Source organism: Melospiza georgiana, chromosome 3, assembly GCF_028018845.1.
Source record: "Melospiza georgiana isolate bMelGeo1 chromosome 3, bMelGeo1.pri, whole genome shotgun sequence".
Lineage (NCBI taxonomy): Eukaryota > Metazoa > Chordata > Aves > Passeriformes > Passerellidae > Melospiza > Melospiza georgiana.
This window is the reverse complement of record NC_080432.1, coordinates 99,934,269-99,956,468: the sequence shown is the minus strand read 5'-3', so window position 1 is coordinate 99,956,468 and position 22,200 is coordinate 99,934,269. Positions and strand designations below refer to the sequence as shown.

The window sequence follows — 22,200 nt, the reverse complement described above, 5'->3', positions numbered from 1 at the left end:
TTTGCTACTGTTAAACACCTCACAGAGCATGCTTTGCAAGCAGACACCATGTAGAACCATTTAAAGATACCTCTGACTGAAATGTCAGATCTGAAAAAGGGGAAGAATAAAAGAGAATTTCAAATAGCATTTTGTTTCTCCTCAGTACATAATCGTTATGTTGGGATCTTAAGACAAATGAGTCAGAACTAGCACTGATGTATAATGCTCTGGTTGAGTAATTTCACTAGAGAAGGAATCAGTACCAACAAACCTGACAAATGTCCAGGCACACTTTCTGCAAATAGTCTTAGAAAGAGCCGTTGAGTGTGGTTTGTGGATTTACATATAGCAGCTTTAGTCAGTTTTCTGTGTCAGGAAATTAAACTACTCTGGAGAGATACTTTAGCTTAAAGAGTACACTATCTTAAATGCTTCTACAGGACATTCATCTAGAGTGATTTATACCTTCTAGGTATTAATTTTACACATCATACATTTAGGAAAATAAATGGAATAAATATTAGAAAAGTAAAAAGGAGTAAGGTGCAGAAAAGTCAAATAGTCTTTTAAATCCAGAGATCAATGGTCCGTGGAAATTAATATCCAGTCTTCAGGATGCTAAACATATTGAACAACATAGCAATTGCACCTGCACAAAACCTTTGCATAAAAAAGTTTCAAAATCTGTATCAGTCTCTTTGAAATTCCACCAGTATCTAGCAATGAAACAACTAATTTTGTATAGTTAACAACAGCAGACATCCTAAGTGCTTTAGGACTTTCCATTTTCAAAAGAACTCAGCACTCACTTCAAATGTCACTTGCTACTAACTGATTAAAAGAACTAATATTTATTTTCCTGATCAGTTTTATATTTACTTAAAAGATTTTACAAAGGAAAAACACTAAAAAAAAAATCAGTACTGACTCAATCCTTTCTCCCTTTTTTATAGCCAAACTGAGCTCAAATACTAAATTAAGAAATTTTACCAGAACCTGAAAGAAAATCTTGCATAAATCTTCATTCTGCAGAAACATCCATTGGTAATGATGCAGTATAAAATAAATTTTAAAAACCTGCTGCATTTAGTAATTCCTCCAAAAGGGACAGGCATCTTTTCAGATAACTTTAGTGGTTTTCAGCTTTTTTCAGTTTGAACTGGCTTACCAATCTCATTTATGATGTCAGCTTAGCATGAACTCAGCCACTACAAGTTATCAGAGAGCTCAGTTTTATGATTATAGACCACGAGCATTAGCATAATATTTCAAGAAAAGTGAGATTCAGGGAAGTTTTAAAATTGATACTGCAAAGAGAATTTATTTTAATTTTTGTACATACAAAGACACTCAATGATGCTCCATGAAAGAGCCTAACAAAGCAAATGTCAGTTAAACTGACCTTTTGGAGTCTTCCAGCTTTTTTTAAGCCCCCAGTGTGCTTATTCTTCTGCTCATTAAACATTTTGCAAGAGGTATCAGTAACGTGACACTCCGAAACTTCCTCTTCACCACCTAGAAACCAGATTTAGAAACTTAAAATGAAAAATGCAATCTTATGAGACTGCAACCAATTATTTTATCATAGCACAGCACTATGCATCCTTAAGATACTTAATAATTTGTACCAGTTTTTTTTCACTGGATTTCAGTTAGGGAAAAGGAATGACACTCAAGCATCTGATTTCATATTTGAGTACCTGTTCTTATAAATAAACCAGTTGTAAAGCTCCCAATTTCCTATATTTTGAAAACAATATATTATCTACAAGTAGAGAATCTGCTAAATTGCTATTTATTATAAAATGTGCAATTTCTCTGCATAGAGATATTTGGGTATGAAACTTCAGTGGCTAGATTTTATTTTTCTTATTGACGCAATACTTTTGGTACACATTTTATCTAAAATGACATGAAGGTCTGAAACTTGTTTTCACACTTTGCATGCAAATCTAGCAAACTGTTGGCAGCAAGGATTCTGTGCACATAAAGGCATGTCAAACCTATTATATATGAAAAGGAACAATCCATAAGAATGCAAAATGCAAGAATACGTCAAAACCCAGTATTTTTCATTATGTATTTCATGAATTCTTCAACTCTGTTAGGATGACTTTCCTAAGAACTAAATAATAAACTTCTGAGTCATTTGAGAAAATAGCTTGCCTGCCTAAGATGAAAAAATTTGATCTATCTTTTAAACAATTAAGCTTTAATTACTCTAAATTTAGAGAGCATTTTTCCCAAATGTCACTCAATAAAGTCTAATTTAGAACATTTGTTCACTTTTCATTTCAAAAAACTGGATGAGATCAGTTAAAGAAAGTTTAATTAGTGATTAAAGTGGCCTAAATTTAGCTCCTGCTAACTAAGTTTTTTGATTAGTTTTGGAAAATACTGAAGGGTACTATCCCTATTTAGTATGCATATATAACTAAGAATCATTTGTTTTTCTCTGACAGCTACTTAAACACTTAATCCTTGAGGAGGCAAAACATCAGATTGCAATTCATTATGATTACTCTCTTTAAAATTATAATCTTTAAACTAGTCAAAATTTATTGTGGTAATTTTTGTGTAATAAATGTAAACCTGATTTTCAGGTACAATTGCTGATTTAAAATCAATATTTAGGTATATAGTGTCATGTAATAAAGAAATAACTAATAGCTATGTTAATTTTATTTAGTATTGTACTGAGACCAACTGTTTTCAATCTGAGGAAGACTGATGGCAAGCAGAAGAGGAGAAAACATCTTGCCACACAATAAAGAAAAAAAAATCTTTTTCCATAAAAACCAGAACTTTTAAACATGCATTTCAAATCTTGAAAAAAGACCCAAACTAATTACATGACTGCATAGGATGTAAGGAGATCATGTACTCCACTGCTATACCAAAGTAGTCTCTGTTAATTTTGATTAGGTTGTTTCAGGGTTTTTTTGGGTTTTTTTGAAGGGTAGCTTGTGTTGGGGGCTAACAGTGAACAGTGGTGTAATATTCTAATAATCTTTTTACTACTCTTGGCCTGAATGCTCATGCTCCACGGCACTTGTCCCACTTGGGCTAAATTCTTAAAACCTGTACAGTTGGACTTCTTTGCAGTTCGGGTTGACTCCTGTGGGTTCTTCATATTTACAGGAAAGTAAGAAGAGAGGATAATGTCCCTTATCTCTGATTATCAGCTCATGGATCTTAGGCATTACATTAATAAGGCCTATTCTTTGTTATTTTATTCCTGTCTAGCAGCACTTCACAAGCACTTTCCAGCTTTTCCATCTTATAGGTATCAAGCTCCACTATTTTCTGTTTTTTCCTGATTACTTTTTAAAGCAGTCAGGCATAAATAAATGAATTTTCATCTCTAGTACCTTCTCCTAGAGGACTTCAAAGTTGACAGAAGTTTTTGAAGCAATTGCATCCCGTGTTAGTTCTCCCTAAACTAAGTTCAAATATGCGAGTAACTCCTGCCACTGCAGTCCATTAGATCCCCTAAATCCTCTTCCAAAACACTGCTCAGTGATTGGCACTAAAATGAACAACTGAGCCCTCTGAAGCATTATCACAAATTAGAGAGATTTTGCTTTGCAATTTAAGCTTCTACTCATTCATGATAATTTTAACACCTAAGAGAAGTTTTGAACCAGAATATTATCTTCAAAATTCCATTTGATATTTCCATTGAATTGAAAAGCAGTGATTAGGTAAAACGAGCTAGTTCTGCTCAATCAAATAAACCATGTCTATCTAATAAAATCTTTTCCTATTGTACAATACTTCAAAAGTATTGTTCCAAAGTGCCATTGAAGGTATGTGGTATCTACTGTTTTGTACTTATCCAAAGAAGCATTTATCCCAACATGAAGGAATTAAATCCAAATTTGTCATCCTTCAGGTACACATGCACAGAATATTTAATACCTTGTGTTATTATATTATAGCATATAGATATTACTGAAGCATTACCAAACAAATTTTTATTTTACTGAACATAATTTCTTCAAGTTTTCTGAAAACGTATGTGCCCCCCCAGATCCTCACAGAGAGCCTGTTAATGGTTTATAAAAATTGTATGTAATTTGTTATCTGCTCCAGCACAAGTGCCATCAGGCTTTGGCAAATTTGACTACATCAAAATAATTCTCAACCTCTTCCTCTACTCAGAAATACTCGTCCTCTTTTGTTTTAATAATTAGTTATAATTCAACTTTTTGGGACGATAAATAAAACAAGGAATCAAGGAAGAAACCGTTTTCTTCTTCATGCCTCATTTGTTTTTCAATAGGCCATAACAGAATCTCAATAGAGGACATTAGAAAATATTTTTAGTGAGCCTATCTTCTTCCAAAGCTGAAAAAAACCAAAAGGCACATCAAATCTAAGGAAGTTTTCACATGTGTGCTTTTAAAGACATAACCATTATTTTAGCAGCATTAAGACCCTTAACACATAGAACTTCTGGTAAAACTCAATAATCTACTAAATTAAACACAATTTCTTGCACCAAATAACAGAACGACATTCTAGATTTTCCAACTTAACACTGAACTACATTAACTACAGTACAATGGGTCTTAGTTTAAGTCTTTTTGCCAATTAAGATAATATTTGCCTTCCACATTAGCATAAATATATAAAATTCACTCAGATAAGCCTTTTGTTTATTTTTAAGACTGGAAGTAATGCTAAGTCTGAGTTCAAATTTCTAAATGATTTTAGCATGATGAAAGCTTAAGAGAGTATACTCTCACATTCCCTGTGCATTGTTATGTATTGTTGTAGCTTTCAGATGAAGAGTCACATGACCTGTAGATGAGTAAGATGAACAAAGTAGCAGAATTTATTTCAGCAGAACAGGGCAGCCTTGAACGTGCCCTACAAAGGAAACCGAAGCTTGCTACCACATAAGTATTAGGCCTTGAAAATTTGGTTTCAGATTAGCCTGCATATTCTACTTTAAAATGAAATATTCTATATAACCTATGGAAAGAAAGCCTATCAAATCATCTTGTCATTAAAAGTACTGGGTAAAAGTGCCGCTGACATAAAATAACAACAAAAAAATGAGTAAGAAAAATGTTAGATATTTAAAACAGATATAACATTTTATATGGCTATTTGATTACTTGTAACCATATATATATGATGAAGACAATTCATTAGTTTTTAAAAATATACTGGATTTACCAGCTTTCAAATAATGTACAGGATACAGAGGAAAAACCCCAATTTGAAATTTATTTAATAATAGGGGCAAGATACAACTTACATTTAATTAAAAATGAAATGCTTAACCCATAATTAATAAAAATCAATTATTTCATCATAGAGAATCACAGGAGTAAGTGTAATACAAGATTTTAATTTTGTACTACGAAACTTGCATTATTAGGGAAAACACAACTTCTCTTACATTATTGATTCTTTCCATTTTTAAGTGAGTTCATTCAAGCTGTCAAACTTGAGGTCCTACTTGCCTACACTTTGTGTAAATCTATAGAAATAATATACTTTGGTGAAATTAGGGAAATCCATTTCATCAGGTCCAGCATGTCAGTAGTAAGCTTGCTGTATGCTCTCCTTGCTGCCCCAAGATCTTGAACTCCAACATTTCATGGTCACTGCAGTCTAGCCTGTCCTTGAGCTCCACATTCCTCACCAGCACCTCCTTCTTGGGGAGAACAAGATCCAACATGGAACCTCTACTTCATGGCTCATCTATCACTTGGAGCAGAAGGTTGTCCTTTATGGTTGTACATTTATACCTGTTTGACATACAGCTGCATCCACTGTTTTTTTAAACTGTGTCAGAAATTATGGACTCCATATATTAAAATACAGGTGTAATGAACTCAAAATGGCAGCTCACAGTTCAGCTGCTTATTACTCACATGTATAGGCACAGCCATGGTTCAACATTCCCATTGGATTTCATAAGTCTGATAGCAATTTTGTTGAGCCCTTAAAGTTTATAATTAGTTTTATATAATTAATTGATGTACTACTACAGAATTTTTTAGGGAAGATAAATTCCTAAAATACACAATTATGGTTACAAATATTCAACTCCATGTAAAGCTTGACAAATCTAAAAATATCAAAATCTGAAAATTATTCCAATGTAAGTTAGGAGCACCTTTCAGAGAAATTCATGAGATTTAATATTTTAGAATCATTTACATAAAAATACTTTATGCACGTTTATGCTAAACCAACTCAAAAATGCTTCAATATAAAAAATGCTCTTAAAATGATAATTAAAAATTAAGATCAGTTCCATATAAAAAAGTAATGGTTGAAAAAGATGCTTACATTGAAACTCTTGCAGGTCTTATTTTATCGCACAAGTTACACATTGCTAACTCAAATATTTTTTTTTCCACTAGAGATTTTATGATCCTAACTACAATTTTGGTAACAATTTTCACTTGTGAAATAAAAATAATTTGAACAAGGGAACCTATGATGAGACCATGGTTTCTTAAACAGATTTTGAATAGCAACAGAAGGTTGAGAGAAACAAGGCTCAACATTACTTTTTTAATGTACAGTGAGCAGTTTCCTTATCTTCTATGACTTTGTGTTTGTAAAGTATGGGAAAACAAATAGGTGTTCTTTCAGATTCTATGCATTCATTTATTTGACTCAGTAATTAAATCAGTACCACAGTATTTTCTTCTTTTGGTGTGTTTTTGAAGTATTTTTCCTTTTGGAATGGCAGTTCATTTTGCAATTCAGTTGCATTAGTATATGTAATGCAGTATTATGTCTTTTGATTTTCCAGCTCTATGTAGTAACTTACCAGCAGTGTGAGCACAGTCATTTATACAGTTGTAGGATTTTTCATGCTGTGGCAGCCTGCTCCCATCATCAGCATCTAGAGCTTCTCCAGAGTCATCTTTTTCACCACCTGATATATTTAATGATATGCTTCCTGGATGTTTAGCTGATTTGATTTTTTGCCTTATTGGAAAATCATTTACTGAAATAGACATCTTCCTATTTATCTTAGTAGTGTTATGTGGCTCACAGAAACTCACATCATGTAGGTCCATGCTTGTAGAAGAGTCTTTGCAACAAACTTCAGGAGGATTCTGTGATTCCTTTGGTACTTGTATCTGTACTTCATTTTCATTTGAATTACATGATGAAAAGTAGTCTTCATATGAAGCCTCCTCAGTGCAACAAGACTTGCTATAAGTAGTAATTTCTTGCAAGAACCCCATAGAGTCTGATGCACCCAGTTCTGAGGTAGCCAGCTTCAAACTTGGTAATGTTTGTAGTTTCTTTCTCTTCTTGTCTTCAAGAACAGAATCATTTCTGTCAGCAGGGAAGCTTTTATTCAGTGAATATTCATTTAAGTCGCCACTATTCACAGGGAAATTAGAGAGACTGTCAATCAAAGCAGGAACAGTATTTAATTGGACTATTGTTTTGGAAGGAGTAATATGACCAAAGCCCTCAAGAAGAGAACTTTCATTTGCAATTGAAGTAGTCTTGCTCTTTTGATTTTTCTTTGGAAAATTTAAATGTTTTTCTCCTAAATCCAATCTGTCATCCAAAGTAGGCTGTATAATCTGGTTCTTTGTTAAACTTCTGGTACGTTGTTTTGGTGTTAATGTCTTCTCCTCATTGCCATGTGATGGAGAGTTCACTGATGTGCTCATGGAAATATGAATATCAGTCCAAGAACAGGCATGTTCTGCTGCCTCTGTTCTCGGTCTCTTTAGCGGCTCATTTCTCCAAAGATAATCACAACTGGAGTTCAAGCAGTCTTCCATTTGTTCTTCTGCAAAACAAAAAAAGTGGCAGTATAAATGTATTGAACAAAACAGAAAGAGTATCAATTTCTTAGTGAAATATATATGGAATTCCTGAACTGGAAAAAAATAATTAGCCGCTTCTCTGGATATTATATGGCAAGTCAACAAAAACTGAACAGAAAATGGATTAGAAACAAAGCACATTCTATGCTGACAAAAACCTACAGTTCTAGTTATTGTATCCCCTAACCTGGTCATGAGCACCCACAAGTCCCATTCTGCTTTCTTGAAATAAGGCAACAGAGCAACTCGTTATTCCTCTTGCATTTGTAGAGAAAGCAAGATTATATGCTGACAAAGTTAGCTTTAATAACAGTGGAAACTCAATAATAATTTTTCTACCACAGCATTAGTACTACCTTGAAGATTTTGCAGGTAAGATGGATTTAAATACAACACCATACTATCGTGTCACATACATTAAAACCATGTATTAAACATAATAAGAACGTGGATAGACTTATTTCTTGTAGCTATTCTTATGAAATTAATTTGTGTTAGGTGTTACACAGAATCTATCCATAACTCTTCACAATAAATTCCTCCAAAACAAGTTAATGTACAATTAACCTCAACATACATTTTTTAAAATCCTGTTGTTCTACAAGATGATTGCAATAGAAGCTTTTGCTAAAGTAGCTGTTTAGTGCAACATCACAGAATACTCATTCTTTAAGTTCTTGATGTTATTTGCTTACTAGATATAGATAATATTTTTAAACATATAGTGTAGCTAACTGTATTAAGAAAAATAAAACACAGACATAAATTTCACACGGTATGATCAGTGTCTCATACTGAAAACTGACAAAGTCAGCTCCAATCCTCAAATTAACCAAGCTTCTTGAACTTTCTAAACCTTTATTAACCAATCTCATATATCTCTTAGACACAAACATAGGAGACACTGTCACAGAGCACTGGAGATGGAAGCTACGCTGAATGCTGTCATGGGAATTGGTGGTCCTAATGTAAAATTACATTGTGCAGTTGCAAAGCTGAAGGGACATATGCAAGGAAAGCTCTCAAATCACAATGTTCTACCTCATCAGCACACAACTAATCTACTAAAGTAAATGAGTTTGCTGGCAGAGCTATGCTACTCCCAGTATTCAACTATCACTTCTCACTAATATTGCATGAAGACATAACAAGCTGTCATAGGCTGCAAGACACCCACAGTGTTCTTAGGTCAGCCAACATGACAGAACTCCTGTCTCATGTCAATAAAATAAAACACCTCAAAATAGCACGTGGTATAGCTTACTGTTGAGGGAGAATGGAGAGCAGGCAAACTGCTCTAGTGGGCCTTATTACAAATTCTAAAGACTCCCTTCTCCTCACTTTTCTACTCTTTGCCCCTGTGACTGAGAGATGACATGAGGTCTGAAGCACAAACCTACTGCATACCTAATAAATACTATTAAGATATTCACTGATGTAGCTCAACAGACATAACAATCTCCTCCCTGCTAATACACCAAAACACAGGAAAAAACTCCTAATTGATGAGAATAATTTTATGAGGTTCTTACCTTACTAACCAATTATTTTAATCCATCTTAAACCATAAAACCTTAAAAAAGCTGATGTATTTTTACTTGTGTTATTTCTTCAAACTTGATCACTTAATCTGAAAAACACATTAAGCTAACTTTCAAATTCATGCTTTTCAACTGAAAAGTTGGAAGACATTTAAGTTCTTTGAGGTCTTATCCTCATTCAGATCTCTTTTAAGCTTCCCACATCACACTCTTTGGTCAGCACTCTGTGTTCTATATATGATCACTGTTAAGAGCAGAGAAGATTAATACCATGTAGGACAGGAAGATATTAATAGGGAATGGTATGAGTAGAGAGAAGGAAATGAGGCAAGCAATACAGCTGTAAGGCAGAGCATTTACCTATTGGTATCCTCATGCTCTATTTTTCTTGACTTCTTAGTACAACACGCTTTCTTTAGTAAGGAAAAACTAAGATAATTCAGCTTTAAATATAAAAGATCAAGAAAATGGATGCAGTTCTCATTTGAGTATACCATATTTCCAAAGTAAGATATAAAGGCCATGTACTATTTTTAATTTCTGTAAATATATTAAGTAGTGTTAGTTACCAGGTAGCAGCTCATCTTCTGAATTAGTTAAGATGCAAGTAGAAAGTGGGCAGTCTCCTGGTGAAGTACTTGGAAGTGTTTGAGTCATTTGTGAAGCTAGGAGTAAAAAAAAACTATTATATATTTGTAAGCGTTTTTTCTAGGTAACTCAGCAGCACATTTTTCTGAATCTAAAGAATAATGTAAAACTATTTAGAAATTATTACTGATATTTCTAAAGCCTGTTGAGGGATTTTACTAAAGAATCTGTGAAGTCTTGCAACTGGCAATCACTGTCTTAATACAGCAGAAATGTTTTTAATGTTTGAAGGTTTACCTTAAAATTTGGAGAGAAAATAAATACAAGCCTCACTAAAATAAACTGAGATTTAATTTTTCATCCATTTGTATTACTGCTTCTTTACTTTCACAATTGTTTTTGAAATTAGAAATTGACAATATAGGTGACATGCACATCTTAAAACTTCAAATACTACAGATGCTGCCCCAGCAAAAGATGTTCTACATTCAACATTTTTATAGTAATTGGCAAAAGCTACTGACTTAGATCTAAGTATTTTCTCAGTAAGGCAATGCAAACACTAAAAAAATCTGCAAAATACAATCTAGATATAATTAATTAGAATATCCATTTTAAAATTGACTAGATTTATTTAATTAGGTTATTCACATTTATTTATTTTTTAAGTTCTGTTCCTCAGTACCTGGACAGATATCTCATCAGTTCTGGAGTCCTTTTTAAACTGTTGATATGGGAGATAAGGAAATAGTATTTAGAGTTTCACTGTCAAGTTTAAGTAAGAGGTGACAATATCAATTGACATGGCTAGAAAGTCTAGCATAAACATTAGTCCTCCTGAGCAGCCTAGTGATTAAAAAATTATTTTGCAATCAATGTGTTCCAAACATGCAATCAAGAAAAAAATTCTAAAGGTGAGAGCACTGGTGCATGAAAAAGTCGGCAATAAAACCAGCAGCCATTTGTGCATACTCATAACTTAGTAAAATTCAGCTTCTTACCAGTCGGAGAAAGATTCTCTCTTTTTTCCTTCATATCCTTTATTCTTCTTTCCATTTCATTGCATTGGTCTTTTATCTTATTAACAGGGCTGTATCTAAGTGAACCATTGTCTTCAAATAATAAAACTGGTACATCTGCATCTGCACAAAGAAATTGTATTTATATATTAATATTTGAATGCTGTAACTGCCTGAGATGAAGTTTCTTTCTTTAAAAAAAAAAAAAAAAGACTTGGCAAAAAAAAGTTTTCTTAGATCAAGGTCATTACAGATACCTTAACACAACAGAACTGCAAAGAACTCAGTAAAAATGACATCAACTTAATTTCTCATGGTAAGATGCAAAAAGCTCACAAAAACCCCAACCAACAAACACCAAAACCCCAACAAGTGCTTTAAAAAAATTTCACATCTTAGTAAAAAATATTCTTACCAGTATTAACTGCAGTCTTCTGTAGAGCTAACTCTTTAGCCATTTGGTTCAGTCTTTTTTGAAGCTTTTTATTATTTTCTGGAGTTTTTTCAACATAGTCTTTTGGCTGCATACATTTGTGCTACAAGACAGACAAAACTCTTAAGTATATGTACAAAACTGCCAAAATAATGACACCCCCTATTTTGCCTACTGCTTTGTCACAGTATTTATTATTGGTATTTATGCTGCTTATCACCTCCCTGAGAGTGACAGATAACCACAGAAATTAGCATTTTGCAAAGGAAACTTTAATATTAAATAAGAAAGAAGGTAATAGACCTTTTTTTGCTTGCACTAAAGATTTAAAGATAGTTTTAAAAAATATTTGTTGCAACTCTGTAAAACATAAGCCACATAGTACTTGTGGATTTTTGCTTAGGCAGCGTTATATAATTTGAATTTAGATCTTAATATTTTTAATTACCGATACAAAAATTTGATTTATACTTTCTTCACATGATCACAGCAATAGACTGTCTTTAAACTCTTACTGAGATGGACAGGTAGAGTTTACAGAAAGTTCTGAAAATATTTCAAATGCTTGAGGTCAAAAAGTCAAGTTCAAACTTTAAATTTTTTTATTCTAGGCCCATTTAAAAAAAACACATACTTTTTTGATTGGTAGTAGAAATCCTTCATTAGTGTCTACTGCAGGAAATAGGGATTCATCAACATGGGCTCCAGTTTCTCGACACCTGTACAGTAAATTAGAGAAGGTTTGGTGGGTTTTTATTCTCTTGGTTTTGTTTGAAGAATGAGAACCTTTATTACAAGAAGAGTTGTCTGAGCCCTGTAATAACGCAATAATGAAACACCAATCCTTTCTAAGTTAACTTTAGGTTAAGAACTGTAATGTTACCCCTTCTTCTGCCAAACATGTGATCCAAATTTTGGGCCAATGACGCCCTCCAAATTGCTGTTCTGGAAGGGCAAGATGCCCACGGATGTTATTTTCCACACCTTTCCAAGCTGCAGGCCTGCGCTGGCAGCAGCCGCTCGCGTGGCTCTGGTGACACCTAGCGATGGGAGCACTACACGGTGCGAGCCTGCACAGCTACAGCCTCATCCTTGCTCGGCTTGGAACGGACCAGAGAGACAAACCGCTGCAAGTATTTGTCAAACTCACTGAATTTACAGTTCTCAGGAGCATCAAAGAGAGAGATTCACCAGCTGGACTTCAGTGGCTGTTATTAAATTCTGGATAATAATCAGCAGAGATGTAGACTACATGAAAAATTACATTAATTCAGAGATTTCATGGATTCAGAGAAACAAAACAGAAGAAAATTTTAGTATTAAATCTATGAATCTTTTACTTTGCAGACAAATCTGAATGCAAATGTTTTATATAACTTATTTGTGGGATGAGTTATCCTGCTAAGAAAACACATGTAGAGCTTCACAATTACGCATTTGATGTGGAAGTATTAAGTGTGCCTAATTTGGGCAGATTGTAGCTATTCCATTTTATATTTGTTTCTGGGTTTTGATTTATTTTTAGACTGCTCACTTAAGTATTTGTGTTAAAGAAGTAATAAAAAAACTTTTTCGCAGTGATCCCAAAGCTGTCACCCATTTTGCATTACACTTTAAATTTTTTTACATGACAAGTCCATGACTTTTGTTTGCTATTTTTAAAGTTAGACACATCTATCATTCTTAGAAGAAAAAAAAAGCAAAAGCAAACAATAGTTTTAAAATTTAAAATAACTTTACTCAGCAGTTATAAATTTTTAAGATTTTTAATTTTCATCTTAAAGAGTTGTCTTCTCAAATTACTTCCTAAACTGTAGAACTGCATACAGTTTAGGCTCAAATAGATGCTCATATTATAGAGCAGAAGCTTCCAATAAAAGTTTGAGGCAAAACATTGGAAAGAGCATTAGAAATCCAGTAAAAATTCAACAAGGCAATGATCACTAAATACTGCACAAACCCTTCAAATGTTTCAGGCTTTTATGGAGAAAACCAAGTATTACAGCACTTTTCAGCTCATTGGGCATATTCCTCTGAGAGGCTCAAGCACTGCTCAGGGGAAGGCAACACTGGGGTGGGTACAGGTTTAACAGGCTGGAAGTAGGGGTTCGCCAGCTGTTAAGTGTGACAGTATTTCCCACAAAGAGGCAGAATCAGGAAATTCCTTGTCTGGTATTTTCAGAGCTCCAACATCAAAAAAGTAGCATCCAGATTAAATATCATAAACTGCAGCACCCTGCAGGGTCCTCCAATATCAAGATTCCCAAGACCATGTAAGAACATAAAAACGAAGCCAAACATTCCCAGTTTACTGAGTTCCACAGATTTCTGGTTGTCAGATGGTAAGAGGCAATACTATACTTGGGTTTTGATAAAATGAAATGTTTAATTGCTTCAGTAATTGTTTTACCCCATGTAAATCTTTGCTCACTATGATTTTGCAACAAGGAGTTCTACAGCCTAACCCTGCGTTATTGAAACTCATAATTTGCTGTTTTTTCTGATTCTATCTCCACATGTATTGATGTAATGCTTTCCAACTTTTCTACTGGAAAGGAAATAGATTCATTTCCCATTCAGCCTCTCTACACAAACTTTTGTGTTCACAGTAGTCTCCCATCCTCCCTCCTCTTCCATACTGAAGCATTCTTTTCTTACAAGATGGGATTGAAGAGACAACTATTTTATAACTTCAGTCAAGCTCACTGCCATCCTCTGGCAACATTCCAAATATAACTATGATAAAATGCTGTCATTCTACTATATGAAATTTTATGTTCTATTTAATTTGATTTTTGACTACTGCTGAGGTAACAATGCTATGAAAATGTCTACTGCAAGTATCAAAATGCAATGATCATCTTTTTGATATGATTAAGAAGACTGCTTTAAACAGCCTTCTTGACACCAGCAAGAATTTTATTCCCTTCAGTCTTAGCTTCTTAACAGATTTTTTTCCATTTTAAGTAGACTCCTTTTTAAATTTAAGCATTGTCATAGAATTTCTTGGGTTTGGTGTTCCAGTATGAATACTTATACTGTAGACATACTTATGAAAAGGTTCTTTGATACAGTTTGAACAGCAATCCACAAACCAATTAAGACCAAGCAATAACTAACATACTTGGTTTTGCACTGCACTCCTACAGGAGTCACCAACCCCCAGTCTACACCAGAAAGATGATACATACTATTACCTTGCTGAGATAACATTTCACAGCTTTTCTGACCATTTTGAGAATGTTCCACTTGTTACTGAATGAAGCAGCTAGTTAATCAAGCCAGCTTTTTTAGCAATGAACTTCAATTCACAGGAACTCTGCATGATTTGCCTACATAAATTATCAGGTTTAAACTAAGTTTCCATTCACACAGGACCATAATTTTATGGGTAAATATTATTCAGTCCTTCTTATTTACATTGTTGCAGGGTTCAACAAACTACCTTCTATCTTCTGCCTACCAGTGTCTGAGACATGGATGTACTAGACATGTAATGTAGTCAGGCACTCTGGTTCTCTTATTACAAAAACCTGAAAATTTGTATGTATACTACCACAGACTCATTTTAATTTTGTACGGTGTGTGCCTCATTTGAATAACCCCATGAACAGTAGGAATATTCATTACTATCTCTTATACAAGTTTCAGTGCTCTTGACCTATATTTTGCTCAAGGATATGATATTCTCATGAATTCTGCTTAGAGCATACACCAATCTAAGCTGTATGTTCTTCTGTACCCTTTGGCATTTACTTTAAACTAAGGAGCAGAAGAAAAAGTTTATAGAGAAGTTCAATGATAATTCACAGCTTGAGTCCTCCTCTGAAATAAAATACATCTATTTTAGATGACTCCCCAAATTCCAACAAACTTCATCTTCTAAGTCATGTACCAAGACCTTGCTTTGGTCAGAAAATTATAAGGAATACTTAAAAGATACCAGGAAGATGCTAGCCTTCACTTTCCTACCAAACAATCTAAGTTTTCCCTGCAGATGCTTTCTCTTGTCTTCCTTTGTTGCTGTCATCCAGCAAAAGTTAAAGTTCCTTGAGGCTTTTACACCTGGATTTCAAAACTCCATGATGTCCCCTACAGTATTACATATCCAGCTGCTTCTATGCCTCAGCTTTCTACAGTGTTCATCCACTCAATGCCTTCCAGCAGTGCAGAGGAGAATCTTTTGGTGGAACTGCGATCACAGAGAGAATATTTCTGTATGACATGTCCTAGACTCTCCCCTGTAAGGCACTCTCATTCCTCCATTGCTGGTGGTACTCATCTGGACTTTGATGAGATCCTTTTTACTACAGCACATGCAAATCACCAATAATTTATAGTTCATGTGGCTAAGATTTCAAATTCTGTATTTATACACTTAGCCACATGAAGAGTATATTCAATTTTACAACAGTATTGAAATCATCATCACTGTCACACATTCAAATAGCACCAGGTCCCTGAAAGACATTTTCACATAAATAAAATTTTGCATCACCCTCATTTTCAAGAACTTGAGGTATTTCTTCTTTGGTGTTAAAGCTGGCTGGATTGTGTGACTGTAACTTCTACATCTGACATACTTTAAAAAAAAAGAAAATCCCTCTGTCTGCAGATTTGCATGAATTTATTTTTTGGCTGGGGACTTGCATCATAAGTTTCCAGGCTGTACTGGCGTACATTTAGGTATCTGTAGGGCATAGACTTGTGCTCCCCTTTAAAAAAAAAAAAAAACAAACCCAAAAAAAAAAAAAAAAAACAACAAACCACCAAGCCCAAAATATTTGCACTTAGCAAATGCCAAAGGACTGGTTGCACAGATGAAATTTTTCTTCAATTTTTTAAAAAATAAATTGAACTTTTTCCATATGGTAGAAGAGACTTTTCATGAAGTTTTGCTCTGAACTTGCCAAATATCTTAAAAACCAGAATACATATGGATCTTTTTCTTTCTTGCTAGGATTTATTCTGTTTACAGGATTTAACTACAGAAACAGTACAATGCCCTTGATGGAATGTGCTTTTACATATGAAAATGGAAGAATTGTATTCAATGTAAGTATGGCCTTCACTGTCTGTACATGCCACCTGAGAGCACAGGAGTAGAACTGTTAACAAATGTACTATGAAACTAGTTCACCACATTTATTTTTTAAGAGTTTATATTTTACCTTTTTGTGTAAGTCACATGCTTTATAATAGGAATAATGTCACAGAAAAGTTTTCATTTACTCACAGATTTATCACATTTATTTCAAGTACATTAATAAAACTGTTACTGCATTTAATTTTTTCAATTTAAAAATACTAGAAAATTATTATTATTAAAATATTATCTCTGAAATAGGCCACATTCATTATAACCACAAGTACTCACTTTTCCACCCAGAGTACAGAAACTATTTTTACACCGATGTTCTGTGCTTTCTTCCATGTAGTCAAACGTCCATCTTTGAAGACTACATGGGTGACGTGCTTGTTCAAAGTTTTTGAAACCTGCAGAAATACACAGAGAGCTGCTATTAAAGTCTGATAATTGGAAAATGCTAATGAAATCAGCTAGTGTAGCCCATTTTTAGTGTATACACCACTAGCATAAAAATTTATTCTAAACATTATGTTAAGGACCCTTTTGATCTTTCCCAACTTCACAAGAAGCCTCAAGCAATCAAAACTCCAGTCTCATTAGGCGAGCTAATGCAGGCTACAGGGATGGAATAGCCCTTTGTTTTCAGTCTCCTCTAGGTTACCATTTTCAGCTCCCTACTCTAGATGTATCACTAATTTTGCAACATTTTAACTTATATAGTGCAACATAATTTCTCATGCAACCGCCAGGGTAGAAAGCAGATGCCAGTCCCCAAAGAAATAACAAAATATCTTTTAGGCAAAAGAACTCAGACTAACAGCTAACATCACTTTTTAAACTACATTTTCATCCATAAAAATCACTTTTAGTTTTGAGGGAAAGGCTGTTTACAAACAAAACTTATATGGAAATGCTTTAAAAATGGGAAATACAGAAAATTAAAAGTCAGCACAGATGATCAAATTTTCAATTATCAGCCTCCATTTGTGATGCTTCAGTTCTAGATACTCCATTTTTCACAAACAAGGCTTTTATTGTGGAGACCAAGCACCCCACACAGAACTGCTTGATCAGTTGTGATTGTTGATGTGGTTACATCAATAGAACTCTTTTTTTACTGCAGCATCTCCCCAGCTAAATAGAAATAGCTCCATAACTTTCTCTTGTGCCCTCAGTTGCATCATTATACTTTGCCTACAACATGCTGGGTGTGTATTTAGCTTTAAGAAAACTATTTAGCTTTTCCAAACATGGCTGGTGACAAGCTGATTATGACTTAGAAGACAAAATCCCATGATATTTCAGTATCTAGGTATAAAATGATCCATTAGTCTCTTACAGAATAAATTATTACTCCAGATGCAATTGCTTACTCACTTCTGCCAGTATCTGCTCACATGTCCTAAGGATGCTTGATGTAGCTTTGCCTCCAAATTATGGAGGAGCACCACCTTACACCTCCCTCTCACCTTTCCCACCTCCTCCCCTTACCCTGTGCATCTTCTGCTGCACAGCTGAACTTTGAGATGTCAGAATCAACAATCTAGCAAAAAACTAACTTAGAATTTAATTTCCTGGCACAGTGAACCAAGCCAGCTAAGTACCACATGCTCAGCCAAGAACAGGGAAGTGCCTGGAATAAGGAAGGGGCATGACCACCCCTATTCAGTCATAAGGATATACTAAAAAGGCTCATCTGTATCATCTGCCTGCACCATATTTGGTTATTTTGACACATTTGAAGAATTTTGAAGCCTTATGCTTCTGCCATATTTTCTGTGAGACAGAAAGTCTTACATCATAAGAATAGAATTACACAGGTCTGACAGTACAGCACAAAAATATTTGTTTTACTCGAGTTATTTACTTAGAGTTGCGTTTGCTTTAGTAACAAAAGCAGTTACCCTGTTTTGTCACACTCACTCAACTTACTTCATACAGAAAGAGAGGATTTGGGGAGAGCAGCAAGATTTCCTAAATTACAGTAAAAGACTTTCACACATGCCCATTTTAAAGAGCACTGGGAGTCCACACAAGAATTTTTTTAGAATAAAAAAAATCTAGGCAATAAAAATCTCCATTAACCAATGACAATGTGCTAGAAGGGAAGATGCCAGTTTGACTTTGGTATCTGGTTGAAATGTTACAGCTGGCAATTAAACATCTTTTGCACCTACAAGTCAACTATATCTGGTATGGAAAAAAATCATTGAGACATATACTGAAACTTTTAAGATGTATTTTTACCAGCACTTTCTGGAACTGATACAAATTTGGGGAGAGTGAATGGAAGAATAAAATGTCATGATACTTGGGTTAGGAAACATTGTACTAACAACAGAGCAGCTGTTTACATGTTTATGACAACAAAACAAAGTAAGATACATGCTTGTAAACCACAGGTTTTCAAGACTTAGATTTACTTTGCCCACAGTCTGTGGCAGGCCAAATACTTCCCACAAGAAGCATGATATCACATTAATATGCAAAGAGGTCTGTAAATGTAGAAAGGCTTTAAATGCATTTCCCATCTGTCAGCAGCAAGAATATTACAGCACACTGGTCTATTCTCAGGTCTCTGATTTTCTGCCTTCTTGCCCTTTAAAAACTCATACTAAAAAGAAATATATGTGACAAGTAGAACAAGCAAGCTAATTTATAATTAAGGTCTTTCCTATTCCATTTATTTCAAAATAGTTCTCTTACTTTTGCTCCCATATCAAGAAGCTGCTGTTCGAAGGTTTTTGAGTAATTTTCTGTTCCGTTAGATGACCAAACTTCTACAAAGGCAGAAACACCTGGATCAGAAGACAGAAAACAACAACTAATGAAGTATATACCATGGTAAATCCTGTCAAACTGCCTCCTTCCAATAAAAGTTTATTTTATACATACTGCATTCAGTTGCAAATACAGCTTTTATTAAACTGAGCGTCAGATTTCAGCTGCAAAATTTTTTTTAGTGTATTTATGTCCCCTAAATTTATTGTAATGGAAATAACTTAGAAGTCTGACATTAGCTAACTTTCTAGTTCATCTATTTAAAACACACTACCACCTTAACAAGCAATACATTATCTTTACATGACTGCTCACTCTTACCATTACCTAATCACTTTTAATCTTCAGATTAGTTAAAAATTTGAAAACCAGTTGATACAACACAACTTCTAGAACAAATAGAAAACCATAATAGAATTACTCCTTGCCCAAAATCCCAGGAAATTTTGCAGAAATATTACTTAACAATTTCCAATTGACTTCAATTTCCATTTTATTTATATTGAAAGACCCAAAATTACATACATATAACAGAGGCTAATAAAATCCCATATCAGTTGCCATATGCAACTTGAGATATTAAGATTTAATTAGCTTGCTTCATTAAGCAGATTAATAAACTCTTCAAGGAATCAAGTCATCCTTGCTTGAGAATATCTTCAAGCAACCAACCGAAGACAGAAGCACTGAAAAGTAGGGATAAACAAATAAAACTCATAACAATCCCTTCATTAATTTTACATAGGACAGGCACCAAAGTGACCTGCAGTTCCACTGGCCATGCAGTTCCATTTGCCATATTGAATGGCAAATCAGGAAAATTCCAAAAATAGGAGAAATGGCAGTTCACCAAAAACAACTTCAGACAAAGGCCAGACAAGTCTAAGAACTCAGGAATAAAATCAAGAGTTTAATTTTGAAAGGGTCATCCTTAGCGAATATTGCTTAATTATCTTAGCTACTAAGATAATTAAGCATATCCTTCTGATTAATTATTATGTAGTCTCATCTGTCTTCTTTCGAAACGAAAACCAGAATAATGCTCCAATTATTCATAACAATAGGTGTACTCTTATAAAGATTAAAGTATTTTTACAATTACTAGAAATATTTTTGAAATACAAGAGAAATGTGAAACAAAGCACTTCCTCAGGCAAAGCACTGGGAAAAATCTTATTATCAGTACTATGAATTCAGATATAAATGGGAATTTAAGACAAGTCTACTCCAATGTGCTTTTAACTGTGTTCATTCCGCTACCAGACTGGGGCAGATTCTGCCAGAGTTGCTTTCTTCCTTGATAGTTCAGTTGTGAAAAAAAAGCACTTGAATTTGAAAAGATAGTAACTTCCTCTTATATCAAATATTTTAGAACTTTCATAGCTAAAATTCTCCGGGAAAAACACATCAGAACATTTCAGTAAAGGTCTGGAACTAACTAGGAACTTAAAGGGATGCTACTTCAAAACTCCATGCCCTTGCAATAGGATCAAAGGTGCATTTTACATACATAATAATTAGTCAGTTTTAGCTAATCAAATATATTCCAGCGAACGGCAAAGCTTTTTGCAGGTTTTGTACAGTGGATGAAAAGGAAAACCAGGAAGTGCTTTGCGCTTTTTTGAACTAAAAGATCTCTGAGTAGAGATCGGTTCTTGTAAACGTCAGCCTTAGAAGTTCTCAGAGAAGGAGGTGATCGCAGAGGAAAATGGCCATGAGAGGGCAACTTAGCGAGGCAGAAATTTTGATATGCAGAAGAAAGCCACGACTGACCGGACTAGAAGGACAGAGGGGTCGGGGTCAGTGCCCCACGGGGAGTACCCGGCAGTGTCACCCGAGCGGAGGGAGGCGGCCGGGCACAGCCCGCTCCCACCGGGCCGACCCCCAGGCCCCGCCGCCGGGATCGGGCGGGTTGGCGGCGGGCCAGAGCCCCGGCGGGGCCTCCACAGCCGCCCGCCCCCCGCCCTGCCGGGGAGCGCCGCGCCAAGGGCCGCAAGGAGAAACGGGGCAGGGGCAGCGCGGAGCCCGCGCCGGGAGAAGCCACCGCAGGGCGGCCGAGCCGGTACCTTTCAGTGCGGGCTCCATCGGCAGCACGGCCGGCAGCTCGCAGCGCCCGCCACGGTTCAAATCCGCCCCCGCGCACGGCCCCGCCGCGCCTGCGCACCAGGGCCCTGCCGTGGCCGTGCCGCTGCGGGGCGCGGAGCGGCCGCGGGCCTGGTCGGAAATGGAGGGTGCTCGGCCCAGCTCCGGCCCTTTCCGGCCCCGGGGAAGGCTTGGCAAACCGCATGCTGCTGGAAACAGTGTCACACAAGTAATTAGGTTGGAAAATACTTCTGAGATCATCGAGTCCAGCCTATGACTCAACACTACTCTGTACACTGAGTTCCACATTCAGTCTTTCTGTAAACATCTCCAGGGACAGTGACTCCACCACTTCTCTGGGCAGCCCATTCCAATATCGAATCACCTTTCCCGTTAAAAACTCGTCCTAATATCCAGCCTAAACTGCCCCTGCTACAGCTTAAAACTATGTCCTCTCATCCTGTCACTAGTTCCTGGGACAAAAGACTGACCCTTAGGTGGCTTCAGCTACCTTTCTGCAGCTGTAGAGAGCAATGAGGTCCCTCCTGTGCCTCCTCCAGGCTAAACACCCCCAGCTCCCTCAGCTGCTCCTCACAGCCCTTGTGCTCCAGAGCCTTCACCAGCTTTGCTGCCCTTCTATGGACTTGCTCCAGCTCCTCAAAGTTCTTTCTGAATTGAGGGGCCCAGAACTGGGCACAGAGCTTGGTGACCTCACTGTGCTCAGTACAGGGGGACAATCTCTGGTCCTGGTCCTGCTGGCCACACTACTGCTGACAGAGGCCAGGGTGCCACGAAGTTTTGACAAAGCCAAACACTGAATCCGTTTTCTGTGTGACCGTTTGCCATAAGGAGTCCTAAA

The 22,200-nt window shown here is 35.7% G+C and overlaps 1 protein-coding gene across 1 annotated transcript in view; it reads right to left on the bottom strand.

The window, feature by feature from the left end:
* Nucleotides 1-21,387, bottom strand: part of MCPH1 (microcephalin 1) — a 120,170-nt gene extending 98,783 nt beyond the window's left edge. The window contains exons 1-9 of the mRNA XM_058019943.1: nt 21,326-21,387; nt 19,185-19,276; nt 16,767-16,885; nt 12,024-12,108; nt 11,372-11,492; nt 10,939-11,079; nt 9,919-10,014; nt 6,785-7,771; nt 1,385-1,497 (exon numbers count right to left, since the gene is read on the bottom strand). Coding sequence (XP_057875926.1) covers nt 1,385-1,497; nt 6,785-7,771; nt 9,919-10,014; nt 10,939-11,079; nt 11,372-11,492; nt 12,024-12,108; nt 16,767-16,885; nt 19,185-19,276; nt 21,326-21,344 — 1,773 coding nt within the window. The 5' untranslated portion in view covers nt 21,345-21,387. The remainder of the gene's footprint in view (nt 1-1,384; nt 1,498-6,784; nt 7,772-9,918; nt 10,015-10,938; nt 11,080-11,371; nt 11,493-12,023; nt 12,109-16,766; nt 16,886-19,184; nt 19,277-21,325) is intronic.
* Between the last annotated feature and the right edge of the window lie 813 nt (nt 21,388-22,200).